Source organism: Balaenoptera ricei, chromosome 1 (assembly GCF_028023285.1).
Source record: "Balaenoptera ricei isolate mBalRic1 chromosome 1, mBalRic1.hap2, whole genome shotgun sequence".
NCBI classification, from domain to species: Eukaryota; Metazoa; Chordata; class Mammalia; order Artiodactyla; family Balaenopteridae; genus Balaenoptera; species Balaenoptera ricei.
The window spans coordinates 16,143,367-16,165,339 of NC_082639.1; the positions used below are offsets into that span (position 1 = coordinate 16,143,367).

The 21,973-nt window shown below is 37.4% G+C and overlaps 1 protein-coding gene across 16 annotated transcripts in view; it reads right to left on the bottom strand.

Moving 5' to 3' along the window:
- Nucleotides 1–21,973, bottom strand: part of EIF4G3 (eukaryotic translation initiation factor 4 gamma 3) — a 399,095-nt gene that overhangs the window by 160,235 nt on the left and 216,887 nt on the right. For all 16 annotated transcript variants that reach the window (XM_059915394.1, XM_059915429.1, XM_059915351.1 and 13 more), the window contains 4 exons: nucleotides 15,249–15,428; nucleotides 14,345–14,459; nucleotides 6,879–6,976; nucleotides 4,181–4,303 (listed from right to left, as the gene is read on the bottom strand). In XM_059915394.1, coding sequence (XP_059771377.1) covers nucleotides 4,181–4,303; nucleotides 6,879–6,976; nucleotides 14,345–14,459; nucleotides 15,249–15,428 — 516 coding nt within the window. The remainder of the gene's footprint in view (nucleotides 1–4,180; nucleotides 4,304–6,878; nucleotides 6,977–14,344; nucleotides 14,460–15,248; nucleotides 15,429–21,973) is intronic.

Below are 21,973 nucleotides of genomic sequence, written 5' to 3' on the forward strand. Positions count from 1 at the left end.
CATTTAACCTCCTAGGTACTTTAAATCATTTCTATATTACTTATAATACCTAATACAACGTAAATGCTCTGTAAATACTTGCCAGTGCATGGTAAATTCAAGTTTTGCTTTTTAGAACTTTCTGTAATTTTTTTTCTGAATATTTTTGATCCCTGGCTATTTGAATTAGCAAATGAAGAACCTGTGGATAGGGAGGGCTGACTGTACAACACCATACACTTATTTTTACCCTGCAGGGTCCAAAATGACTTTCAGGAAGCTGGCACATTTCTTAATATGAAAACGTTCCTTGTGCCTCACTGCTATCAACAACAGAGATATAGCTCACAGACTTTGATGCTGAGGGAAAGTAACAAAAATGTTCCCTTCTTTCCAACTTAAATATTTAAGGACTAAAAGGGAACTCTGAGATTACTTCGTATAATCCCTCATTTTACATATCAAAAAATAGGGGTTTAAATGGCTTAACATTCTGACCCAAGGTCATAAATCTAAGTGACAGAGTGGAGACCGACCAGCATCAAGTACTCTAGTATTCTGTCCATTCATGCACCTCTGTCTGTGTACTATGATCATCTGAATGGGCACATATATTACACATATTTCTATAGCTTTAATACATCTGAGATATAAAATCTCAAGGAGTTATTCCACAGATCATTTTAAAACTTAGGAAGCAGGACAATTTTAAATTCAATCTACTCTTCAGAACAAAAACAGAAGTAGCAAAAACCTGTTTCTCCTCTCCATTCTCCTCCTCCAATGCAGTTGCTCTCAATTAACTCTTCTTAGCTTGCTTGCTTGCTAAAATCATTCATTATCCCCCTTTTCAAACATCCCATGTACACTCCATGTTATGTTTTACTATAAATCCCAGTATCTAAGTTTGAAGAATCACCTCTGATTCTTCCCTCTCTCTAACTCCTAGGGGAACCATGCAATGTGTTTACCTGGACAGTACTGGTTTATGCCTGTTGTCCCAGCAAAATGATTAATAGCATCCCCATTCATTTCTAAAACCGCCCCAGTTTAGATGATAAATCATAGGGTTACCCTTTTTATAATCCTTACTTAGTAACCAATTGCTGAATATTTCTCTCACTGGCTTCCTCTCCTTCAACTGACTTCCCAATCTATCGCTAGAAATGATAACAGTCTCCCTTCACTCAATTTCCCATCACCATGTGCCTTTTTGCACATGCTGCCATTCTGCCTGGAACACCCTTCTCTCTCTTTCCATTTCTGTGAATCCAATCTGGGAACTCAGACCAAGTGGCATCTCTGCTGTGAAGCCTTCAAGACTCCTCCAGTCATTCTCTGTGCCTTCTGAAATAACAATAATTGTAATACTAATAACAGATAACATTTGTTGAATGCTCATTATGTCCCAAGCTTAAGCAATTTTAAGTATTTATTTAATACTTATAATAACTCTATATGATATTTATTTCCCTCGTTTTTTAAAATGTGGAAGCTAAAGTTCTAGAAGATAAGTAATTTGGCTAAAGTTACAAAATTCAGTTGTGGAACCAGGACTTGAAACCAAGTATATCTGATTCCAAGCCAAAGCTTTAAACCTCTCCCCTGTACTATCTCACCTGTACCAAGTACCATTAATAGGTTTCTGTGATCCAACACATTTGAGCCTGTGCTGTAAATATGACCCACTTGGTTGCCTCTGTGCTTTAATAATTCTCAGTATACATTTCACAGGAGGATCGGTCATATATTAGTAAGTATCCTCTGTCTCCCTTGAAGAGACTGGGATGAGCTCAATGATAGGGAAGGGGCTTTGCTATTCACAGCACATGCAATTGTGACTCAAAGCAGGTACTCCGTAAGGCCAAAAGCAATACAGTATTTACTATTCAGTCATAAATTCTGAAAAGGGTTGTCTCATCTGCAGTCTTACTTACTAAGACTGTGGTCTAGGATCTATTTAGAATTAGGCCAAGGCTACAAACTAGCAGTTTTTAGGCTAAACCTAAAGGATCTTATTTGGCTGGCATAGTGCTATTTATTAGTAGAATTAGTTGCCAATAAAAACTTGCAGATTGATTTCTAGCTTCTTTTGAAACACTGGGTCAACATTTTTAAATGACATAACAATTAGGCATTAATGACTGCTTCCCTTAACCAGGGATATCCTCTCCTACTCTATGTGCACCACTCTCCATGAATTTCTAGAAAATGAAGCCAAGTGTCGGTTGCCATCATCACACTTGCGCTGTTGTTGTTCTTAAGAGGAAAATGAAATATTTCTAGTACATATGTCTGTTAAAAGGCTATTTATTCATTCCATGAATTTCATGCATTTGGAGTGACAACAGATCGGTAAGTGTGGATTTAAATGCAAACTACCTAATAAAATAAACTGATGCTTCAAGACAACATTACACCTCAAAAAGGACTACCAACATTATAACTGACTGATGACCTTACCAAATAAAAATGTACATTTAATGGGCTTTATGATTACCCAAACACATACATTTGTATTCAGGCCTGGGATCCCTGGGGAAAGATAAAGAGCAAAAGGATTCCTGTGACTAAGGACAGAGAGATAACCAGAAGAGGGTAGGATCAAGTTTGTTAAGATTAAAGAAAAACCAACCCACAGGGAATTAAAATGCAAAAAGATATACTAATATATATTCAAGTTGAGAATTTAAACACAAATCAACAAAAGGTTGTCGACTACATAGTTGGACAGTAACAATATTTTAATTAATGTGGGAAAATACAGACCAAAATTGAACTGCCCCGATCAACTAATCCTGAATTCTTGCTATAGTATGTTCCCACCTAACAGAGCACATAAGTGGATAACTTAAATGTGTATATGGTGCTTGTCCCATGCTTAGGTCCAGGGACAAGATTAAGTATAAGCCCTGTTCAATCATTCCAGATTTGGAATATCCCTGGGGAAATAATAGGGAATGGTGAAAAGTTCTATTAACAATCATTAATATAACCTTACAATTCATGTATCTAGATGGTTACATATTATACTTAGCTAGATGATGGAAGACTGAGATAAAAGTCAGCCAGAGAGTATCATCGTTTCCAAGTGAAACACATCATTATACAGAGTCCCAAGTTTTAGGCCGACTCAAAATTCACAGATTTTCAAGGGGCTCTAAACTTAGACATCTGTTTGCGAGCTCAATTTTTAAAGAACTTTTTTTTAACCTATACAGTACTACTAAAATCAAGTCAATAGTCTGTCATTCTGAAATGCCTTATATTTGACCATCTATATCACTTGTTTGTAAACTGGGCTCTGAGAAGTACCTCACCATCCTGCCACAAGAGGGGGAAGCAAGCAGATCCCTAGACCTTAACAACTTTGGTTATGTCTGTTTTATATGCTGAGCATTCACTTTAGATATTTTGAAGATTTGAAATCACTCTTCTCCTCTGAATGGTTTAGCAGAATTTAAAGTAACCCAATGATGAAATCAAAATTGTCAAACTTTGGGGGGGGTCCATTTTCTATTATAGTTTGCTAAACCTCAGCTTCTCCTAGAAAGCCTTGATGTCTAAAAGCAAGAAAGCGAACTCTTAGAAGATCATGATAACCACATTCTGCAGCAGAAACAAAAAGGTGTTTGACAGAACTTGTTAATAACCTTTGTAAATAATTAAAGAAGACACCCTCCACTCAAGAAGCTCATTTATGTAGTACTAAAAAGTAAGAGGTATACCTATAATCCATTTAAATATGCTCTGAATAACACAGGCACTCATCTCAAACAACACAGTTCAATAAAAATGTTTAAATTCTCAATTTTAATGTTTATATTATCACAGAGTGTAGCATTTAATTCCTAAGACTCCATATTGAAAATATAAAATACTCATTTAATGATGAGGTTTCCATAGGAACGCAGCTCCTTTTGGTACCATGCAATAATAGTTCATTAGGAAGAGTGGCAGCAGCTATGCTCTGAATGTGAAGACAATACAGAGAAATATTACCAATAAAAAGTTGGAAGTTATAACAGTTTACAAAGAGAAACAACATGTCTGTTTAAATATCATTTAGATATTCGAGGCTATGAGACAACTGACGGAAAAGAAAAGTACAGTCAAGTGGCTATAGAAGAAAGAAGAGTTCAGTAGAGGTTAGTGAACAAAAAATACACACCATCATCCATCATGGCACATTCTGTCTTACCTGAGGAGGAGTAGGTGTGGATGTGGGTCTCCCTATGGGTGGAGTAGGATTTCTGCTGCCACCTCCAGACATAATCTCCTCTGTTATGTCTTTACCTCCCTGGTTTGGATCTCGAATTCTTATCTATAAGGTTACAAATAAGATGGCATATTTATAGATGGGTGTCTATGTAGTAGATTTATAGGCATCTGATGTATAAAGATGCAAACTGGGAAACCTGTCAAACATCAAAGTTGACAATCACCACATTTGACTTGATTTCAATCACGGAACCAGAGAGGGTCATTCAAAAGAATTTAGGCCATTAGCTCTAACTTGAATTAATTAGCACAACAAGCTAAAATGAAACCTAGTTGGATAAATTTCTAGGTCAAAAAGGCAAAGTATTAACACTTGTCTTTTAAGCAATGCCAAATTGACTGATTTTATTTATAATGCTTAACATAAGACGAGATTCATAAATGGTTTTAAAATATGGAAGTTACTATCTAAAGTTTTAAAGCCCTTAAATGGTTCTCTAACAAAATGTAAAATATCCATATCCTAGGACTCAGAAATAGGGATTTATGTTGCAGATAACCTTGTATATGTATGTAAAGATGCTCACTGCAATACTGTTTTTTTTTCCCAGCAAAGACATACAAAGATCCTAAAGACTGATCAAGAACATAGTAATTAAAACTTTATGCTACAATATGTGGAACCTAGAAAAATGGTACAGATGAACCGGTTTGCAGGGCAGAAATAGAGACACAGATGTAGAGAACAAACATATGGACACCAAGGGGGGAAAGTGGCGAGGGGTGGTGGTGGTATGATGAACTGGGAGATTGGGATTGACATATATACACTAATACGTATAAAATGGATAACTAATAAGAACCTGCTGTATAAAAAATAAAAAAAAAATTTATGCTACATCCTTATAATTAAATACCAAACAGCCAGTAGAAAAAATGAGATTGATCTACATGTACTAATATGGAATGACTGTCAAGATGTATTGGTAAATGAAAAGATGCAAGATACAGAACAATGTGTATGGTCTTCTTTTAATTTTTTTGAAGGCTACCTATGCATAGACATCAGTGGAGATGGTGCTATAATGGAGATGGAGTACCTGGGTCTAGGCCTTCCATCCTGGGACAGTGCTGAAAGCCCCCCCTGCTTGTCATTAAATCCAGAGCTTATCAAGCTAGCCTTGGCTTCTTGAAAATGTCAAAGAATTCACTAATAAGACCATCTGTATCTGGAAGCTTTCCTGGGAGTAGGTCTTTATTAAGATTTCTACTATCAGCTATTTTTTCAGGTATAGAATCTTATTCCTGCTATAGTTTTTTGGGTTTTTAAAAATTAATTAATTTATTAATTAATTTATTTATTTATTTTTGGTTGCACTGGGTCTTCGTTGCTGTGCATGGGCTCTTCTCTAGTTGCAGTGAGCGGGGACTACTCTTCATTGCGGTGCGTGGGCTTCTCGTTGCAGTAGCTTCTCTTGTTGTGGAGCACGGGCTCTAGGTGCACAGGCTTCAGTAGTTGTGGCACACAGGCTCAGTAGTTGTGGTGCACAGGCTTAGTTGCTCTGCAGCATGTGGAATCTTCCCGAACCAGGGCTCAAACCCGTGTCTCCTGTACTGGCAGGCGGATTCTTAACCACTGCGACACCAGGGAAGTCCCCTACTACAGTTTTATATACTGTTTTACAAATCATTTATTCTACTTTCTTCTTCAGTAACATCTATTAATACTGTCTTCCATTTTCATTATTTTCTTTACTAATTTTTCTGCATTCTGAGAGTGTTCTTCAAGTCCAACATCTACCATGCTGTGTCAACATTTCCACAGCAGTTTCTCAACTGTAGTGTCATGATACATTGGCATGTCATGTTTATTATGATGTGTGCACAAATAATTTGTCTCTGATAAAAAAGAACCAAAGTTCTGAACCTCATTAATTATTATTAAATGAGAGTACTTGCAAGAGTATTGCTATGATGTCACTCCCACCTATTTTATCTGTGTGAATGTGGGAATCTCTTATAAACATCATTCATTTCGTGTGTTCTGATGGATAAAAGATTGCAAGCCACTCTTCTACAAAATATTCTGCAGTGCATATTTCATATTACTGTACTCTAATTCTCTTGGGCCTGCCTGACTAGATAGAGGCAAAGCCTCTGTAATTTATTTAAAACAATTACAATACATTTTCTAAATTCTGCTTTCTGTTTCTTAAAATAAATATATTCTATAGGAAATATTTTTCTTGCTGTCCTTAATACCATGCCCATCTTCTCTTGTGCTATTTTTCCCCTGTCAATTCATAGTTGAATATAGAGCTGACTAGGACTAGAGTTAAAGGACAATAAGGATGTGAGAACTGAGCTCAAATTCCTCCCACTTAGTGAGACTTTAGAACATTAAACCTTCCTGTTCTGGAGCTGGATGGCATGTTGTCATTTAGCATAGCTAGCTCAGTGCATGTTGAAAATTGATATTAAGCAAAGGGTACTTGTAACGTCTAGTTATATGCCCATACAAATCCTCCAGGTCTAGTGGTGAGGATATAAGGGAGAAATAAAAATTGGCAGTCATTTGGGAACTGAGGTGAATAATTATTACAGCTGTGGGTAAACTTATTTGATAAGTAAATGGACATTCAATTTTAAAGTGAGAAAACTTAATGAAGATCTCTTACTGTTTTTTTCTCTCTCTTGGCTGGAGGGGGCTGCTGCTGCGTAGGCACTATGATAGGTGCTGACTGATACACTGGCTGACTTGGGTAAAAAGGCGCTCCTAAAGAATTAGAAAAGAATGAAAAAAAGCATTCAGTTATTTTGTCAACCACTATAAGACTAGTAATGGCACTGTAAATCTAGACAATTAGTTTAAAAAAAAAGTAACAGACAAAAATAAGCATTCTTCTTGCTCAGCTCTTTCCACCAGCTCCCCTCCAGCTACTGAAGTGGTCAAGGAATGATTCCCAAACAGTCATAAGCATCTATCTTTTCTTCAGCATCCACTATAAAAACAACTAAATAAGCAACTCCTGCAGACTGCCACGAGCGTTACTGCTTAAAAAAAAATCTATCCTGGGGGCCCACTGCCTCCAACCGTGATTCTCAAACAAAGGTTTGTGTGGATATGTCTTGTGTGTGGGTTTGGTCAGGGGCAGGAGAATATATCTCATCATCTTGGGGGTTGGGGTGGTCTAATTCTTCTCCTTACTTATGGAGAACCACTCCCACAGGGAGCTACCATTTAGGTTTGGCGAATGTCCTACTGTTGGGGCTGATAACAAGCAGCCTAAAGATGAAGTCCAGCCACTAGGAATCCAGGTTCCAAACTACATTTTCTACCATCCTCAAACTCCACACCTCTGCTCTAAGGGATAACGTATTCCTATCCCTTGAGTAGACCAATCTCTTCAACATTGTTCATGCCTTTGACTATACTGCCCTTCTGCCTGAAATTAACTTCTTCTACCTACCCACCTCAATGAATCCTTTTTAACTTTCAAAACTTTGACTATTATTATAATTACTATTAAACCAGAGTGCTTATAGCAGAGGTGGTAAGAAGGGGTCAGATACTGGATATTTTTGAAAGTAGAACCTCCAGACTTGCTAATGGATTGGATGTGGGTGTGAGAGAAACAAGTGTCCAGGAAAATTCTTAAGGTCTGTCTGAGCAAGTGGAAGGATGGAGGTACTATTTACTGTGCTATTTATTTATTTACTGAGATGAGGAAGAGTACAATTTAGGGCAGAAAAATCAAGAGCTCAATTTTGGACATGTAAAGTTTTGACATTCTTATTAGACTTTCAAACAGAGATATCAAGTAGGCCAAAAGAGACACAAGTCTGGAGTCGGAGAATAGGTATCCATTTTGGAATTAGACTATATGGACAGTATTTAAACCATGAGACTGGGTAACTCAGGAAATGAGTACAAACAGAAAAGAAGCCCAAGGACTAAACTTTGAAGCACTCTATGCTGTTTATTTATTTATTTTTTTAAATAGTGACCTTTTCTTGGCGGCGCTGCACTGCTTGCAGGATCTTAGTTCCCTGACCAGGGACTCAATCTGGGCCCACAGCAGTGAAAGCACGGAGTCCTAACCACTGGATCACCATGGAACTCCCAAGGCACTCTATGTTGTTTAGAGGTCACAGATATGAAGAAAACCCAGCAAAGGAGATTAATGGTCCAAGAATGGGCAGAGTGCTTAACTATGTCAAATGGTACTGGGAGGTCAATTAAGATTTAGCAAAGTAGAATTCACTGGTGACCTTGACAAAAGTTGTTTGGGGTGGGAGTGGAGGTGTGCATCCTCATCTGTCTTCAGAAAATGAAGACAGTGAGTACAGACAGCTCTTTTTCTTAAAAGTCTTAAAGGAAGCAGAAAAATGGGCTATAGGTGGACAAAAATATGAAGTTAAAAAAAAAAAACTTTTTTTTTTAAAAAGATGGGAATGAAACAATATACCTGTATGCTGATAAAACTAATCCAGCAGAGGGAGAAAAAAAATGATAATGTAGGAAAGAGAGAAGAGAACTGCTAGAGTAACAGCCTTAAATGGGTACATATATGATGGGTGCACAAGTGATGACTGGCCTTTAGTGGGAGAGATGGATAGCAGTCAAAGTAACAAGAAGGAAAGAAATGTGTATGAAGATAGTTAATACTGGTAAAATCCTTGGTACTTTAGTAAAAAGTCAAATAATGTAGGCTCCATTATCACTGTCATCATCGACATCTTTACCATCCCCACCATCTTCATAATAATAATCTTCAAGTGGAAATTTCTCGGAAGCACTATGATTTGCAGTATCAGAACTCTGCAGGTATCAATCAGGTTTCAAGAATCAGATTTGGAAAAGAACTAAACAGGGCTGATGTAAACAGCATGACTAGGATTTGAATAAATTCAAAGACAAAAACACATTAGCTATCCTCTAGTAAGTGAGCAAAGTATTATCAAAGCAGAGCTCAAATAAGCAATTCTATACTACCATATTACGTCACTAGCTCCAACACTCACAAAACAAGCCCCTAAAATTGGTTTCAAATGCTGTTACACAAGCAATACAATTGGCTCACCTTGTCTTATTTTTTAAGCTAAGTGAAATAAGATCCAAAAGGTAAAACATCCCTTAAAAAAAAAAATCAGATTCTTCTAATGAATCAGTTCTGAATCAACATGATTGGGGCAGAGGCTGATGTATAATATATGCACAATAAATACCAGCTGAATAAACCTGGCAGAATAGGATAATCTCAATATAGTGGGGAGTTAAACACTAAATTAGTAAAACATTTAGTCAACTATGGACCACAGCAGAGCAGGCCTTCTGCCCTACCAAACAATAGTTTTTTAAAAATAATCTAATCCAACTTCTTACATAGGCAGGGACATTTAAAACATTTATTTTATTCTATTAAAAATGTGAATCACTTTTGCATACCATTTATCAGGCAAGTTACTTAATGTCTCTGGAACTCTTATTCATGGAATGAGGTAGGTTTGTCTAGATCAGGAGGCCCAAATTCAGCTTAATACCATTTATTTTGTAAATAAAGTATTATGGGAAGACACCCACAAATAACACTTTATCTACTCTCTATGGCTGGTTTCCCACTACTATGGCAGAGCTGAATGGTTTGGGTTAAAGGTGGGTGTGGGGATGGGATTCTAGTTCTGCAAAGCCTGAGATATTTACTATATATGGTCCTTTATAGAAAAAGTTTGCTGACTCTTATTCTATATCAGTGGTTCTCCTAACCCCAGTCTATATAAAAGGTGCCAATGATATATGGCAAAATATATACAATAATAACCATGAAATACACACATACACACACAACTACAGGCTTGCCAACTTGACATTTTTGGAAAGGACTGTTCCTTTTTTGAAATTATTTCAGTCTTACTCTTTTGTTGTTAAAACAGCCTTCCTATAGGAAATGATACAATAAGTAGCAGTCTGCTTTAAAAGTCTTATTGGCAAAATTTTAAATATAATAGTCATGTATGTTTCTTCCTTTATTTTACTTTACTTTATATTTCACTTGCCCAGGATACTGAAAGATCTGGGAACAACTGGTCTAGTCAATATTTAGATTTCATCTCATTGGCAAAACCCCAAGCACAAACATCACACAAATTCCTGAAAGGCAGGGAGAATACCTCAACATCTACATTCCACAGAATACTTAGCACAAATGTCTTTCACATTGCAGGTCTTCCAAAACCTTTCAAAACCTTCAATTTTCCATAGAAACAAAGATAAATATAGTGGTTAAATATGCAGGCTGGCACATAAAAATCAATTTATCCCATAATATACCCATAATAATAATGTATTGCCGCTCTGCGAAAACACAATCAAACTGAATTTGAGGTGCCAAAAAAATTTCATACCTACACACACTACGGGGAACAGTGACTCCCTCAGCTCTTACAAGCTGAACAAGGTGCCCAAGCCCCCATAGAGACTCAGGAAAAGAGTGGAAAGAAGATGACAGAAGGAAAGGGAAATGACATGACAGAGTGAGAAAAAAGGAGAGTATACTGGTTTGAAGCAAGAGAGAACGGGGCGGGGCCATCTACCACTGTAAATTCTCAATCTTTTTTTTCTTCCTCAACATCACTGCCACCATCAACCACATCCCTTTGCTCCCAAAACTATGTTTTTCATCTTGGGCGATCAACCTCTAGGGTTGGCCTGGAAACAATTTCAGTCTCCATGAGGTTTTTCTGATATAACATCAAAATATTTAAGAAACACTGACAAGAGAAAAACTGAAAAGCGACACTGAGAAAATACTATTCATTAGTTATTTTTCCTCAACACTGTAGAAACACTGCAAAAATTATACAGAATTCTATGATCTTTGTTACTGAAATTCAATGTAGTTAGGAATATTTTTTGAGAACCACTGTTCAAGGCTTAAACCAAGCAGGGGAGTAAACTGTTAGTATGCAGGAGTTAAGTGCAAAGTTAAGGATGAAGAACTAAGAACTCTGGGGGGAAAAAAGCCCACCCAGCTCACAAACTCCAGCAGTAGAGCAAGAAGGAACAAGTCTTGGATTCATTCCTTGCCAGTTCAGATAAAGGAAGGGCCTCTGCCCTAGAAGAAAGGACTCCTGCTTTGGAACACAGAACTAGGATCCCATCCCCACACCCACCTTTAGCCCAACCCAAGATCAGGACAGGAGAGGTGAAGAGGAAAGGGGAGGCATCAGGATCAGAGGGGAATTAAGAAATGGAAGTGAAAAGGTAAAAGAAGGGGAGATTCCCAGAAAAGGAAATAGAAAGGGAATGTTTATGGCTTCTAGACCATAAGACCAAGGCAATATAGCTGGAGGATCTATAATTGATGGGAACTATTAGATTACAACTTTTGATTCCGATAAAAACATACTAACTAGTGACAGGCTTTAAAACCAAAACATCTGCCCAAATAACAAAAAGAACCTAAACTTCTATCAGCAGAGAACTAGATTATGATTTATTCTTAAAATGGAATACTATGTAGCTTGAAATTCTATAGGCAATGAAATGGAAAGATGTCCATGAATATGTCGTGAGATGGGGGAAAAAAACAGGAAGTTTTAGAACATTAAAAATAGTATGTGCCCATTTGCATTAAAAATTATTTAAATATGAATGAAAAAAATATGTTTCAATCTGTTAAATCATTATTTCTTTAGGGAGTAAGGAGGGACAAAAATTGGTTATTTCAACTTTTTATGCCCTACATTATTTGTATTTTTCATCAACTTGGTTATTTTCATAATGAAAAACTATCTTAAGATCGTCTTTCTAATCTTAAGGAAACTAGGAGAACACTGTTTTAATCTAGGTGATGAACTACCTACTCAATGTCTATTGGATCTATGTAAGAATTTCCTGGGGAAGAAAGAATATCTATCACAAGGAACAGACATCAACAATATCTGAGATACAACTGCACCTCAGTCTATTGCTTTTTTGTAAAAATAAATAAATATGGCTTATATATAATAGAAATAAATAAAACCAAAATGTTATAATACTGTATATCCACATCATCAAAATATCTCTACTAGTAAACTCATCTATATTGTTTCCATATATACTGCAGCAGTAGTTTCAAGAGCAAGAAAGAGGGCTGGCACAGACTTATAATAATGATGATATTTTCTGAGTCAAAAAATCATTTATGTGATCTGTAAATAAACAGTAGACTAAAATCAGTGAGAAACCTTTCAAAATAATTTTGTAAATTCGAAGCTACAATTGCATTCCCTTTGCAACATGGATTTGAAAGAGAAATATTATTAATTTCAGCATGTTTACTCTGACAGATAATCTCATCTTAAAGTTTTTCTATTCAATAAATTCTAGATAACAACAACAGCCAATTTTACACCTCAAAATAATTTTAATTGGATTTAAAATTTCAGAGCAAGTACCAATACAAAGGCACTAGACTTGTGTGAAAACTGTGCCTTAAAGCTAAGTTCAAGGGGTGCACAAGTACCTCAACAGTACTGGCAATATTCTATGTTAAAGCTGGGTAATGTGCATATATTATTTTCCTTTTAAACATATGTGTAAACATGTATTATTCTGAAAATATCAAGTATTTCTTAGTAAAAATACCACTTAATAAAGCCATGTTAAATAAACATATATATTTGAGACATTTAATGAAGTTTTAAAGTATATCATTTTGAAACAGCAGTTTCACAAGTAACAGAAAGGTTTTCCTTTTCTAAAAGAAGTAAAGCTAGGTAACACTTGGTTGCTTTGCCTATTTCACCTCAAAACCTAAAGGAAACCTTCCTGGGTTATTCTAATACCCATCAATTATTCTATAAAGGTTTTTAACTGAGCCACTAATCCCAATGTTAGGAAATCAGTTAGTGGATACATGTTTATCTAGGGTGGGTTACCATCTTAAAAGAACAAGTTAAAATTTTAATATGTCCTTGCTGTAATGGAAAAGAGCAATGCTTACTGAATTTTTTTTTTAATAATTATTTTTTTAATTAATTAACTAATTAATATTTTTGCTGGGTCTTCCCTGCTGCGCACAGGCTTTCTCTAGTTGTGGCGAGCAGGGGCTACTCTTCGTTGCAGTGCATGGGCTTCTTATTGTGGTGGCTTCTCTTGTTGCGGAGCACAGGCTCTAGGTGCACGGGCTTCAGTAGTTGTGGCACGTGGACTCAGTAGCTGTGGCACACGGGCTCTAGAGCGCAGGCTCAGTACTTGTGGCGCACGGGAGTAGTTGCTCCGACACATGTGGGATCTTCCCGGACCAGGGCTTGAACCCATGTCCCCTGCACTGGCAGGTGGATTCTTAACACTGTGCCACCAGGGGAGTCCCCTTACTGAATGTCAAAGTTTAACTTTTCTAGTATTTGCTGATTTTATCACTTATAATTCCTCTTCTAAGGAAAAAAAACAAGTGTGGTATGTTGTAGAAATTTACTGAATAACATAAGTAATTTTCATTACTCCTTAGTTTAGTATCGGTTCACACACCAAGTATAAGCTTGGTGCTTGCTTCTCTACATTAAAAATACTTGTAATTTTTCAAGGCATTTCCATTTAACTAATCCTTAAAACCTCCCCATGACACAGATGTTACCAAAGTTTTGCAGAAAAGGACTCACAGGTATACTGAGTTAAATTCAGTCATCCCATGTGTATTCTCTAAGTGCCTGCCAGTCACTGTTCTTCAGGTGCTAGGGATACAGCAGTAAACAAAACAAATAAAATTCCCTGCCTTCGTGGATATTACATTCTAGTGAGAAAACATTAACAAATGTTTCGGTAAATGGTGGTAAATGCTTAGAAAAAAAGAAATCGTGTAAGGGAGATAAGGTATATTTATGCATTCAGCAAAAATCCAGCAACAATCTAGGTAATCATGAGCCAGCAGCACACATCACACTCTTGAGACATGGGCTCTTTGCAACAGAATTACCAGCTCCTTCAGAAGGTGTCATTAACTAAATACAAAAAAAGCTTTCAGGTCAGAACTGTTTGCAACATTTTATTTAAAAATCTTTCACACCACCAAACCTCACTACCTAAACTGACCTGCCAAACAACAAAATGAAATAAGCACAACAAACTAGCAGAAATTGCCTAATTTTTCATACTTACCATAAGCACTGGGGAAGTCCCCAGGTCCCGGTCCAGGATAAAAAGGACCTGGCCCTGGCGGCTGAACCGGATACTGCTGTGGGGGCCCAACATACGGAGGGCCACTATGACGGTACTGCAAGAGAGGGGTTACAGACATTTAGGAAGTAACATGAAGGTAGCTTACTATGGAGAAATAAAGGTTGTGTGTGTGTGTGTGTGTGTGTGTGTGTGTGTATGTGTGTGTAAGAGAATCATTTAAAGGAGGCAAAGCCACTTTGTTAAACACATTCAAAACACCTGCTTGCCATTAAGATGCAATGAGTAGATAAACAACAAGGATTTACTGTATAGCACAGGGAACTATATTCAGTATCTTGTAATAACCTATGATGGAAAAGAACTGAAAAAAATGAATATACATATGTATAACCAAATCACTTTGCTGCACACCTCAAACTAACACAATATTGTATATCAAATATACTTCAATTAAAAAAAAAAGATGTAATGAGGATGTAAAAAAGGTGTGCCTTAGGTAAAGCCATACAGCAAATCAGGGCACAGGCAGACATCAGCTCATTGTAAAATTATTTCAGGCTGACAGCTTTCAATGACACTGAATGGTATTACTGGAACAGGTAGTTATGGACTCTATTTTAGAGCAGCTGGTTGTGGGTAAGGGATTGGGGGAAAGCTAGGATATAAAAACAATTTCTCTATCATTTTAGAAAATTTTAAGAGATGAAATATCTCCTTATGATATTATGAAAAATGACAAAATGGCTTAGACTTATATCCAACAAAAAAGTTCACACGTCACTAAAAACCAAAGCTACCAGCCACCCTCCCTGTTCCCTCTGATGAGAATCTGAGTTAATGCCCACTCTGCTGATGGACCACACGGATCTGAGAGATACTTTACCTGTGGTATACAGTACTGAGGACCCTGGGGCACCGGGTATGGCATGGGCAGGTGGTTAACCATCATGATGTGCTGATTGGCCTGATACACTGCAGTGGGTGTCTGTGCACCAGGACGAATGGAAGGACTGCTGTTCGGGATGGTAGCTCTAGGAGGCTGTATTTGAGGCCTCTGGAAAAACTGAGGAGGGGAGAAAAAAATATATATATATATTTTTTTACAAAGGGCAGTAAGTAAATTTTACTATCTTGAGCTTTCTCCTTTTTTCCACTTATAAAAATCTTATCAACTTGAGTTAGAAATACAACATACATAAAAAGAGACTTAATTGCCTATATCTGGGTTCACAAAAAGCATTCCACACGAGGCACAGCCACACCGATTCACGCTTTGATCAATACTGTCACTCATTTGAAAACAGTAGGGCAGCCTCACTTTTAAAATGAAATCTCAGATAATTTAAACTAAAAATTCCATACCATAAATTATTAATTTTAAAATGTGTGGTAAAATATAACAAAAGGGGTAGTTGGTATCTCTCTAAAAGTTGTTCTGTTGTATAAAAGCATTGCTTCTTTCATAAAGAGTAGATAGCTCATTATCAACTTATTAAAAATTAAAGTAGTCCCCTAAAAAACTACCATTCAAGTCATTTATAAAGTATTTAGAATAACAATAAATCTTTCTGGACATTAAAATTTTCATCTCAGTTTATCAAGGTCAAATTAAACTAAAACCATCTGTAGGGTTGTCACATGCTAATTGTCACATGACAGGAAAAGCCTTCATTTTGCAAATAGTGGCAATCTCATACTAAACTGAACCCAATTTTGCTTTCTCAAATAGTTTGCAATAAAAGTGGAAAATCTAGACAGGCTTGAGAATGGTCTGGAAGGAGCACATCTCAAATCTTTCAAATGGTAACCAGTACTTGTGGTTGTTTATGGTTTTCACTGCAGGCTTAAAAGCCTTGAAACAATATACCAATAGTAAATTCCCACCGTGAATGCGTGTATTCATCAGCAGACAATCAATCTCCCTCTAATAATAATAATAAGAGAATAGAGAAATAAAGAGGCCATGCAGAACCAGTAGTTTGTTACCTGGATGGGTCTGAATCCTCCCTTCAATTATGAAGCAAGAAAGCAGCAGGAAACAGAAAGAAAGCCAATGGAAAAGCATATAGATCAGTAGGAAGGGGTAGGACATAGCATGCAGCTCAACAAAAATTTCTTTCTATTTAGTAATAATAGGAGAAGAAAGAAGATTAGAAAATCAGAATGACAATTCTCTACTTGAGAATTCAAGGGCACATGGAATTGAAGAATCGAATGACATTTAATCGAAAGTAAATAAATCCAGTGGCAAAAATATTCTAATAGTAGCCAAAAGTATTAACAGCTTGAAAGGAAATGTATGCTTAGTGGACAAGTACCATTGGAACTACTGATTCCTACTCTTGGCTCTCCCCCATGATATGACTCAGCATTAGTTATTTAGCATCTCTGTGATCTGCTCTCCATCTTCAATGGAGATGAGAGTTAACAGTAGAAGTGCCATTTGTTACTTTTAAGTTTGCAAAAGTCCTAAGAAATACCTAAACCTTTCAACTTTTACCAGGCTCCACATGACAGAAACTTGCTCTTTTCAATTAACCAGGTACATAAGAGGCCACTTACAGCTTTAAAATGGGGAAATATAGTAATACTCTAAAAATGCTGTCTAGCTCCAAAATCTCTTGAGTTGTCTCACAATTCCAGACATGAGTGTTGCTATTGGTCCAAATAACTGCAAGTTTGACCTTTGGGCCCACTCAGGTCTTATCATGTCCTACTCTTAAGCATCAAGCTACCCACAGGTGGTAGGAAGTAACTTGTCATCTTGTGCTGAATTGGAAGAATTGGGATCCAGTGCCCAAGGCTCATCCCCATTCAGCCCTCATACCCCAGGGGAAAGAAAGCCCTAAAGAGAATAAGTCACAGAAAAGCAACAGACAGTAAGGTATAGCAGGAGAATGAAGTGAATGGGGAAACCAGATGGGGGAAACTACAGAGAGTAGTTGGTGAAGATGAAAAGAAAATACAAGAGGCAAGGGTGATAGCACAGGAACCTGGGCTGGGTCACAATGACAGCAATAGTCTTCAAGTTATCTCCACTGACACAGTTTTGGTGACAGATACAAGAATTTCTGTCAGTTGCAACCAAGAACACTGGACTAGTAAACTTTCCAGGCTAGACTTCACTTCTAATTACATAGCAGACAGAATCTATTATTCATCAATGTGAGCTGTGAATACATTTCAGGGATGAACCTAACCATTTTTATAACTCGGTGTATATATCACAGGAGCCACAAAACTGTTACGGACTCAAGGAAAGGAGGGTCATTCATCTGGCTCAACTTATTGAGCACTACTAGATGTTAGACACAGTGAATAAAAAGATTAATTCTGTAAGAACCTTTTCCATGAACTCTAGAGGGCAGGCAAGACAAGGAGAGTATCAAACGGATACAGGTGATGATCCACTGTGGTTATATTATCAACAAATTTTGTCAGAGTACTTATTGCCTGAAGACACATGGTGTTACGGGGAGGTGAGGGAGAGAGAGAGAGAGAGGAAACTAGTCCATTAACTTATGCAGAACAAGAAAAATAGACATGGGTAAAGTTTTCCCATAAATACGTCTCTCACCACTATTTTCCACCTGTTCTGCTGGAATTTTTAACCAGCCTGTCTAGAATAACTGAGATTACATTTTATTCAAGGAGATTTCTGAATAGGATAAGACCGTTTACTTAAACTGCTTTGAAAGAGAAACAAACAAATGTTTCTAATGATACTCTTAATATCAACATACAGCCGAGCCAGTAAAACACAAAATTTGTGGTTATGTGGACATACCATACTTTTTTTTTATAAACTAAGATTTCAGCTTTGAAGCTAAGTAGAAACTTGCATTAAACAGGAACACTAAATAACAACATGAAGATTCATACAGCACTTTAAGCTACCAGGTACCACTCTAAACACTTCACATATATCAATATATTAAGTTATCCTCACAACAAACCTCTAAGGCAGGTACTATTTTTAACACCACCATTAGATATATGGGGAAATTGAGGGACAGGGAGATTAAGTAACTTGCTAAAGGTCTGCCATGTGTAATTTAAACACATTCAGGTTCTGGGCCTGTACTTTTAACTGTTACACACTCTAACTCTCATGAAATGGAACACCCCTCATAATTTCAAACAAGTGACATCAGTCAGAAGAAATCTTTTCTTTTCAAAGGCTGAAGGGATATGGCAGGACGTTTATCAAACTACACTGATGGGTAGCAGATCCCTCAATCGTAATTGATTTCTGGTAAGAAAAACACTCCATCAGTCACCTCATGAAATTCATGTTTATCATTCAGGAAAACAAATTTCTCCTACCTACAAGATTCTAATTCTCTATCTCCCTTAGAGTAACTGAAACTTGTTCATATGCTTTTTTATCCTTGGTACATTTAACAGGCCTATTTTACTCAACTTCACTGCACTAAGATTTTTACTATGACAGGCTATTTGGAGCTTGTCTTTCCCTTTATAAAGTACACCATTTCTCCCTCTCTCTCACTCTCACTCACACAAACACACACACACACACACGAGGTTCTAATATCTCCAGGACTAGAAAAGGTATAATGGTTGGACATGCAAAGAAATAAAAAGAAACGGATCCTCTTTTTTGTACTCCCTCCTAACCATTCAATTGTAAATATAGAATTAGATTTAATAGTTGGTAGGCATGGCAGCAAACCACAGCTTATTGAAAAGAGTGTGTGGATGTGAACAGGCTTTCCCAAACTGCTTCAATGCTTCTGAATCCTTTTTCCTCTCCACTGAGTGCTGAAGAATCATTAAAAGAATCAAACTATCCTGTTTTGGAAGGACAGTACAGGCCATTTAGTCTAACCATATACCTAAAGTTTGAATCTCTTATATGACATGCCTTTGAGGTTATGAGACTTTAGCAACTCAGGACACAGTTCCATTTCATTGTTAAATGGAGTTCTGACACTGCAAGAGTCTCTCCTTCTACTGGCTCCAAATCTATCCCTCTGTACCATCTACCCTCTGGTCTGACATCGATCCCCAAAAAAATCACATCAAAGTCAAATCCTTCCTCTCCAGGAGTGACAAACCTCTGAGTTATCTGAAGACTGCCATCACTGCCAACTTACACATCACCATTTTTTGTTCCAAGCCAATCACCACCCTCCACCCCATCTCCCTCCAACCAAGATTTTTAAATTCCCTAACCAGCTAACTCTTTTTTCTCAATCTTCTCCCACTGTTCAAAGTTCTCAAAGTAGAGAGCCAAACCTAAACATCCAGGTCTGCCCAGACCATACCAGGCCCTCACTCAATAAATATCTGTTGCTGAATAAAGGAACAATATATCTCTTTTATTCTGGCCAACTCTGTTTCCATTAATGAACAAGAATCACAGGATCACAGGAGCTCTTTTGTCAACCACATTTTACTACCAATTAGTACTGAGTTACAATCATCTAAAATTCTTTAATATTCTTTATATATAACCTGGCAATAAGTCATGCTCTTCACTTCTGTGTGTACTCTTATAGTTGTGTTTTGAAGTTCATATAGGAATCTAGTATTTTATTCCTTTGAAAATTTATCTGGCTAATTTCAACCCATCATTTCAGATTACACAGATTTTTTTTTTTGGATTCTAAATATATCATGCAATATCAAAACTACATGACCATCACCAAATTTGACAGGCATGGCATTAATCCAAGTCACTGATAAAAAATGCTGAAACGGGACAGGTAAGGAGAAAAGAACCTTGTACAACGTAAGTATCATCTCCAAACCTGATTTCAATCTGTTTAGTCTTTTATCTTTCAATGGTCCACTAGTATGCCAGGAAAACAGCAGAGGAAGATGACAGCCCTCGTTTGACGTGGTACTTTGGGTAGCTCCAAAGGGCTAGGATACATTTAAAACAGAGGGTGAATTTATAGGGTACTTAAGATTGCTGACCTTCACAGAAACACTCTAGAAGCAAGAAGGAAAAAGTTACCTCTTGGAAAATCCTTCTAAAGATGTAGTAATTATAGATTTACCAAAGTTTCCTGGCCAATAACAATGGTAATAAATGTTTTTTGAAGATACTGTTAATTTTTTTTTTTTTTTTTGGCCATGCTGTGCAGCTTGCAGGATCTTAGTTCCCCAACCAGGGATTGAATCCAGGCCCTGGCAGTGAAAGCACCTAGTCCTAACCACTGGACCACCAGGGAATTACCCAGATGCTATTAATTAGAATATATCATTTTCTCATGACTTTGCTCTCTCGAATCATCAAAAGACAAAAATATCTCTAAAAAACTATATAATAACCAGAAATTCTTTGAAAAACACCTATTCATTTTCAGTAACCAGGAAAAATCTTATTCAATCACATTAGTTCTTCCTATGTCAAAAACCACTGAGTACTTATTAATTTGCAAAGCAATAAAAACCATATCAAAAATATGTTTCTGGGCTTCCCTGGTGGCGCAGTGGTTGAGAATCCGCCTGCCAATGCAGGGGACACGGGTTCGAGCCCTGGTCTGGGAAGATCCCACATGCCGCGGAGCAACTGGGCCCGTGAGCCACAACTACTGAGCCTGAGCGTCTGGAGCCTCTGCTCCGCAACAAGAGAGGCCGCGATAGTGAGAGGCCCACGCACCGCGATGAAGAGTGGCCCCCACTCGCCGCAACTGGAGAAAGCCCTCACACAGAAACGAAGACCCAACACAGCCAAAAATAAAAATTGAAAAAAAAAAAAAAAAAAATGTTTCTGAAATCCCTAGCTTTTTGCATATATAGTTCAACCTACTGGAGGGGTAAACAGTAAGGATCTCAATTAAGAATTTGTTAGGTTGGGACTTCCCTGGTGGCACAGTGGTTAAGAATCCACCTGCTAATGCAGGGGACACGAGTTCGAGACCTGGTCTGGGAAGATCCCACATGCCGCAGACCAACTGAGCCCGTGTGCCACAACTACTGAAGCCCACACTCCTAGAGCCTGTGCTCTGCAACAAGAGAAGCCACTGCAATAAGAAGCCCGCACACCGCAACGAGTAGCTCCCGCTCGCCACAACTAGAGAAAGCCTGCGCACAGCAGCTAGAGAAGACCCAACGCAGCCAAAAATAAATAAATTAATTAAAAAAAATTTTTAGGTTAATATCTCTTTTAAAAAATTAAGTACTTAAGAAAAATGTTAGTGCTATGATTTTCTGACAAGTTAGAAAGGGACAAGTAGTAAAGAGTCCATATAATGGGATATCATTCAAGTATCAATCAGATATTCTGCTGACTTACAACAATTTATAATGAAGGTTATTCATGTAAAATTCTTTGTTTTCCTGCATGTAACATATATTGTCACATAATTTAGATTTCACTAAGAATTAGGAGATGTAAGCCCTATAGCTGAACTGTCCAACAGGTAGCCACTAGCCATATTTAGTTACTTAAATTTAATTTAATTTAAAATTCAGTTCTTCAGCCACAATGCCCAATTCAAGCACTCAATAGTTACATGTGGGGGCTTCCCTGGTGGCGCAGTGGTTGAGAATCTGCCTGCTAATGCAGGGGATACGGGTTCGAGCCCTGGTCTGGGAGGATCCCACATGCCGCGGAGCAACTAGGCCCGTGAGCCA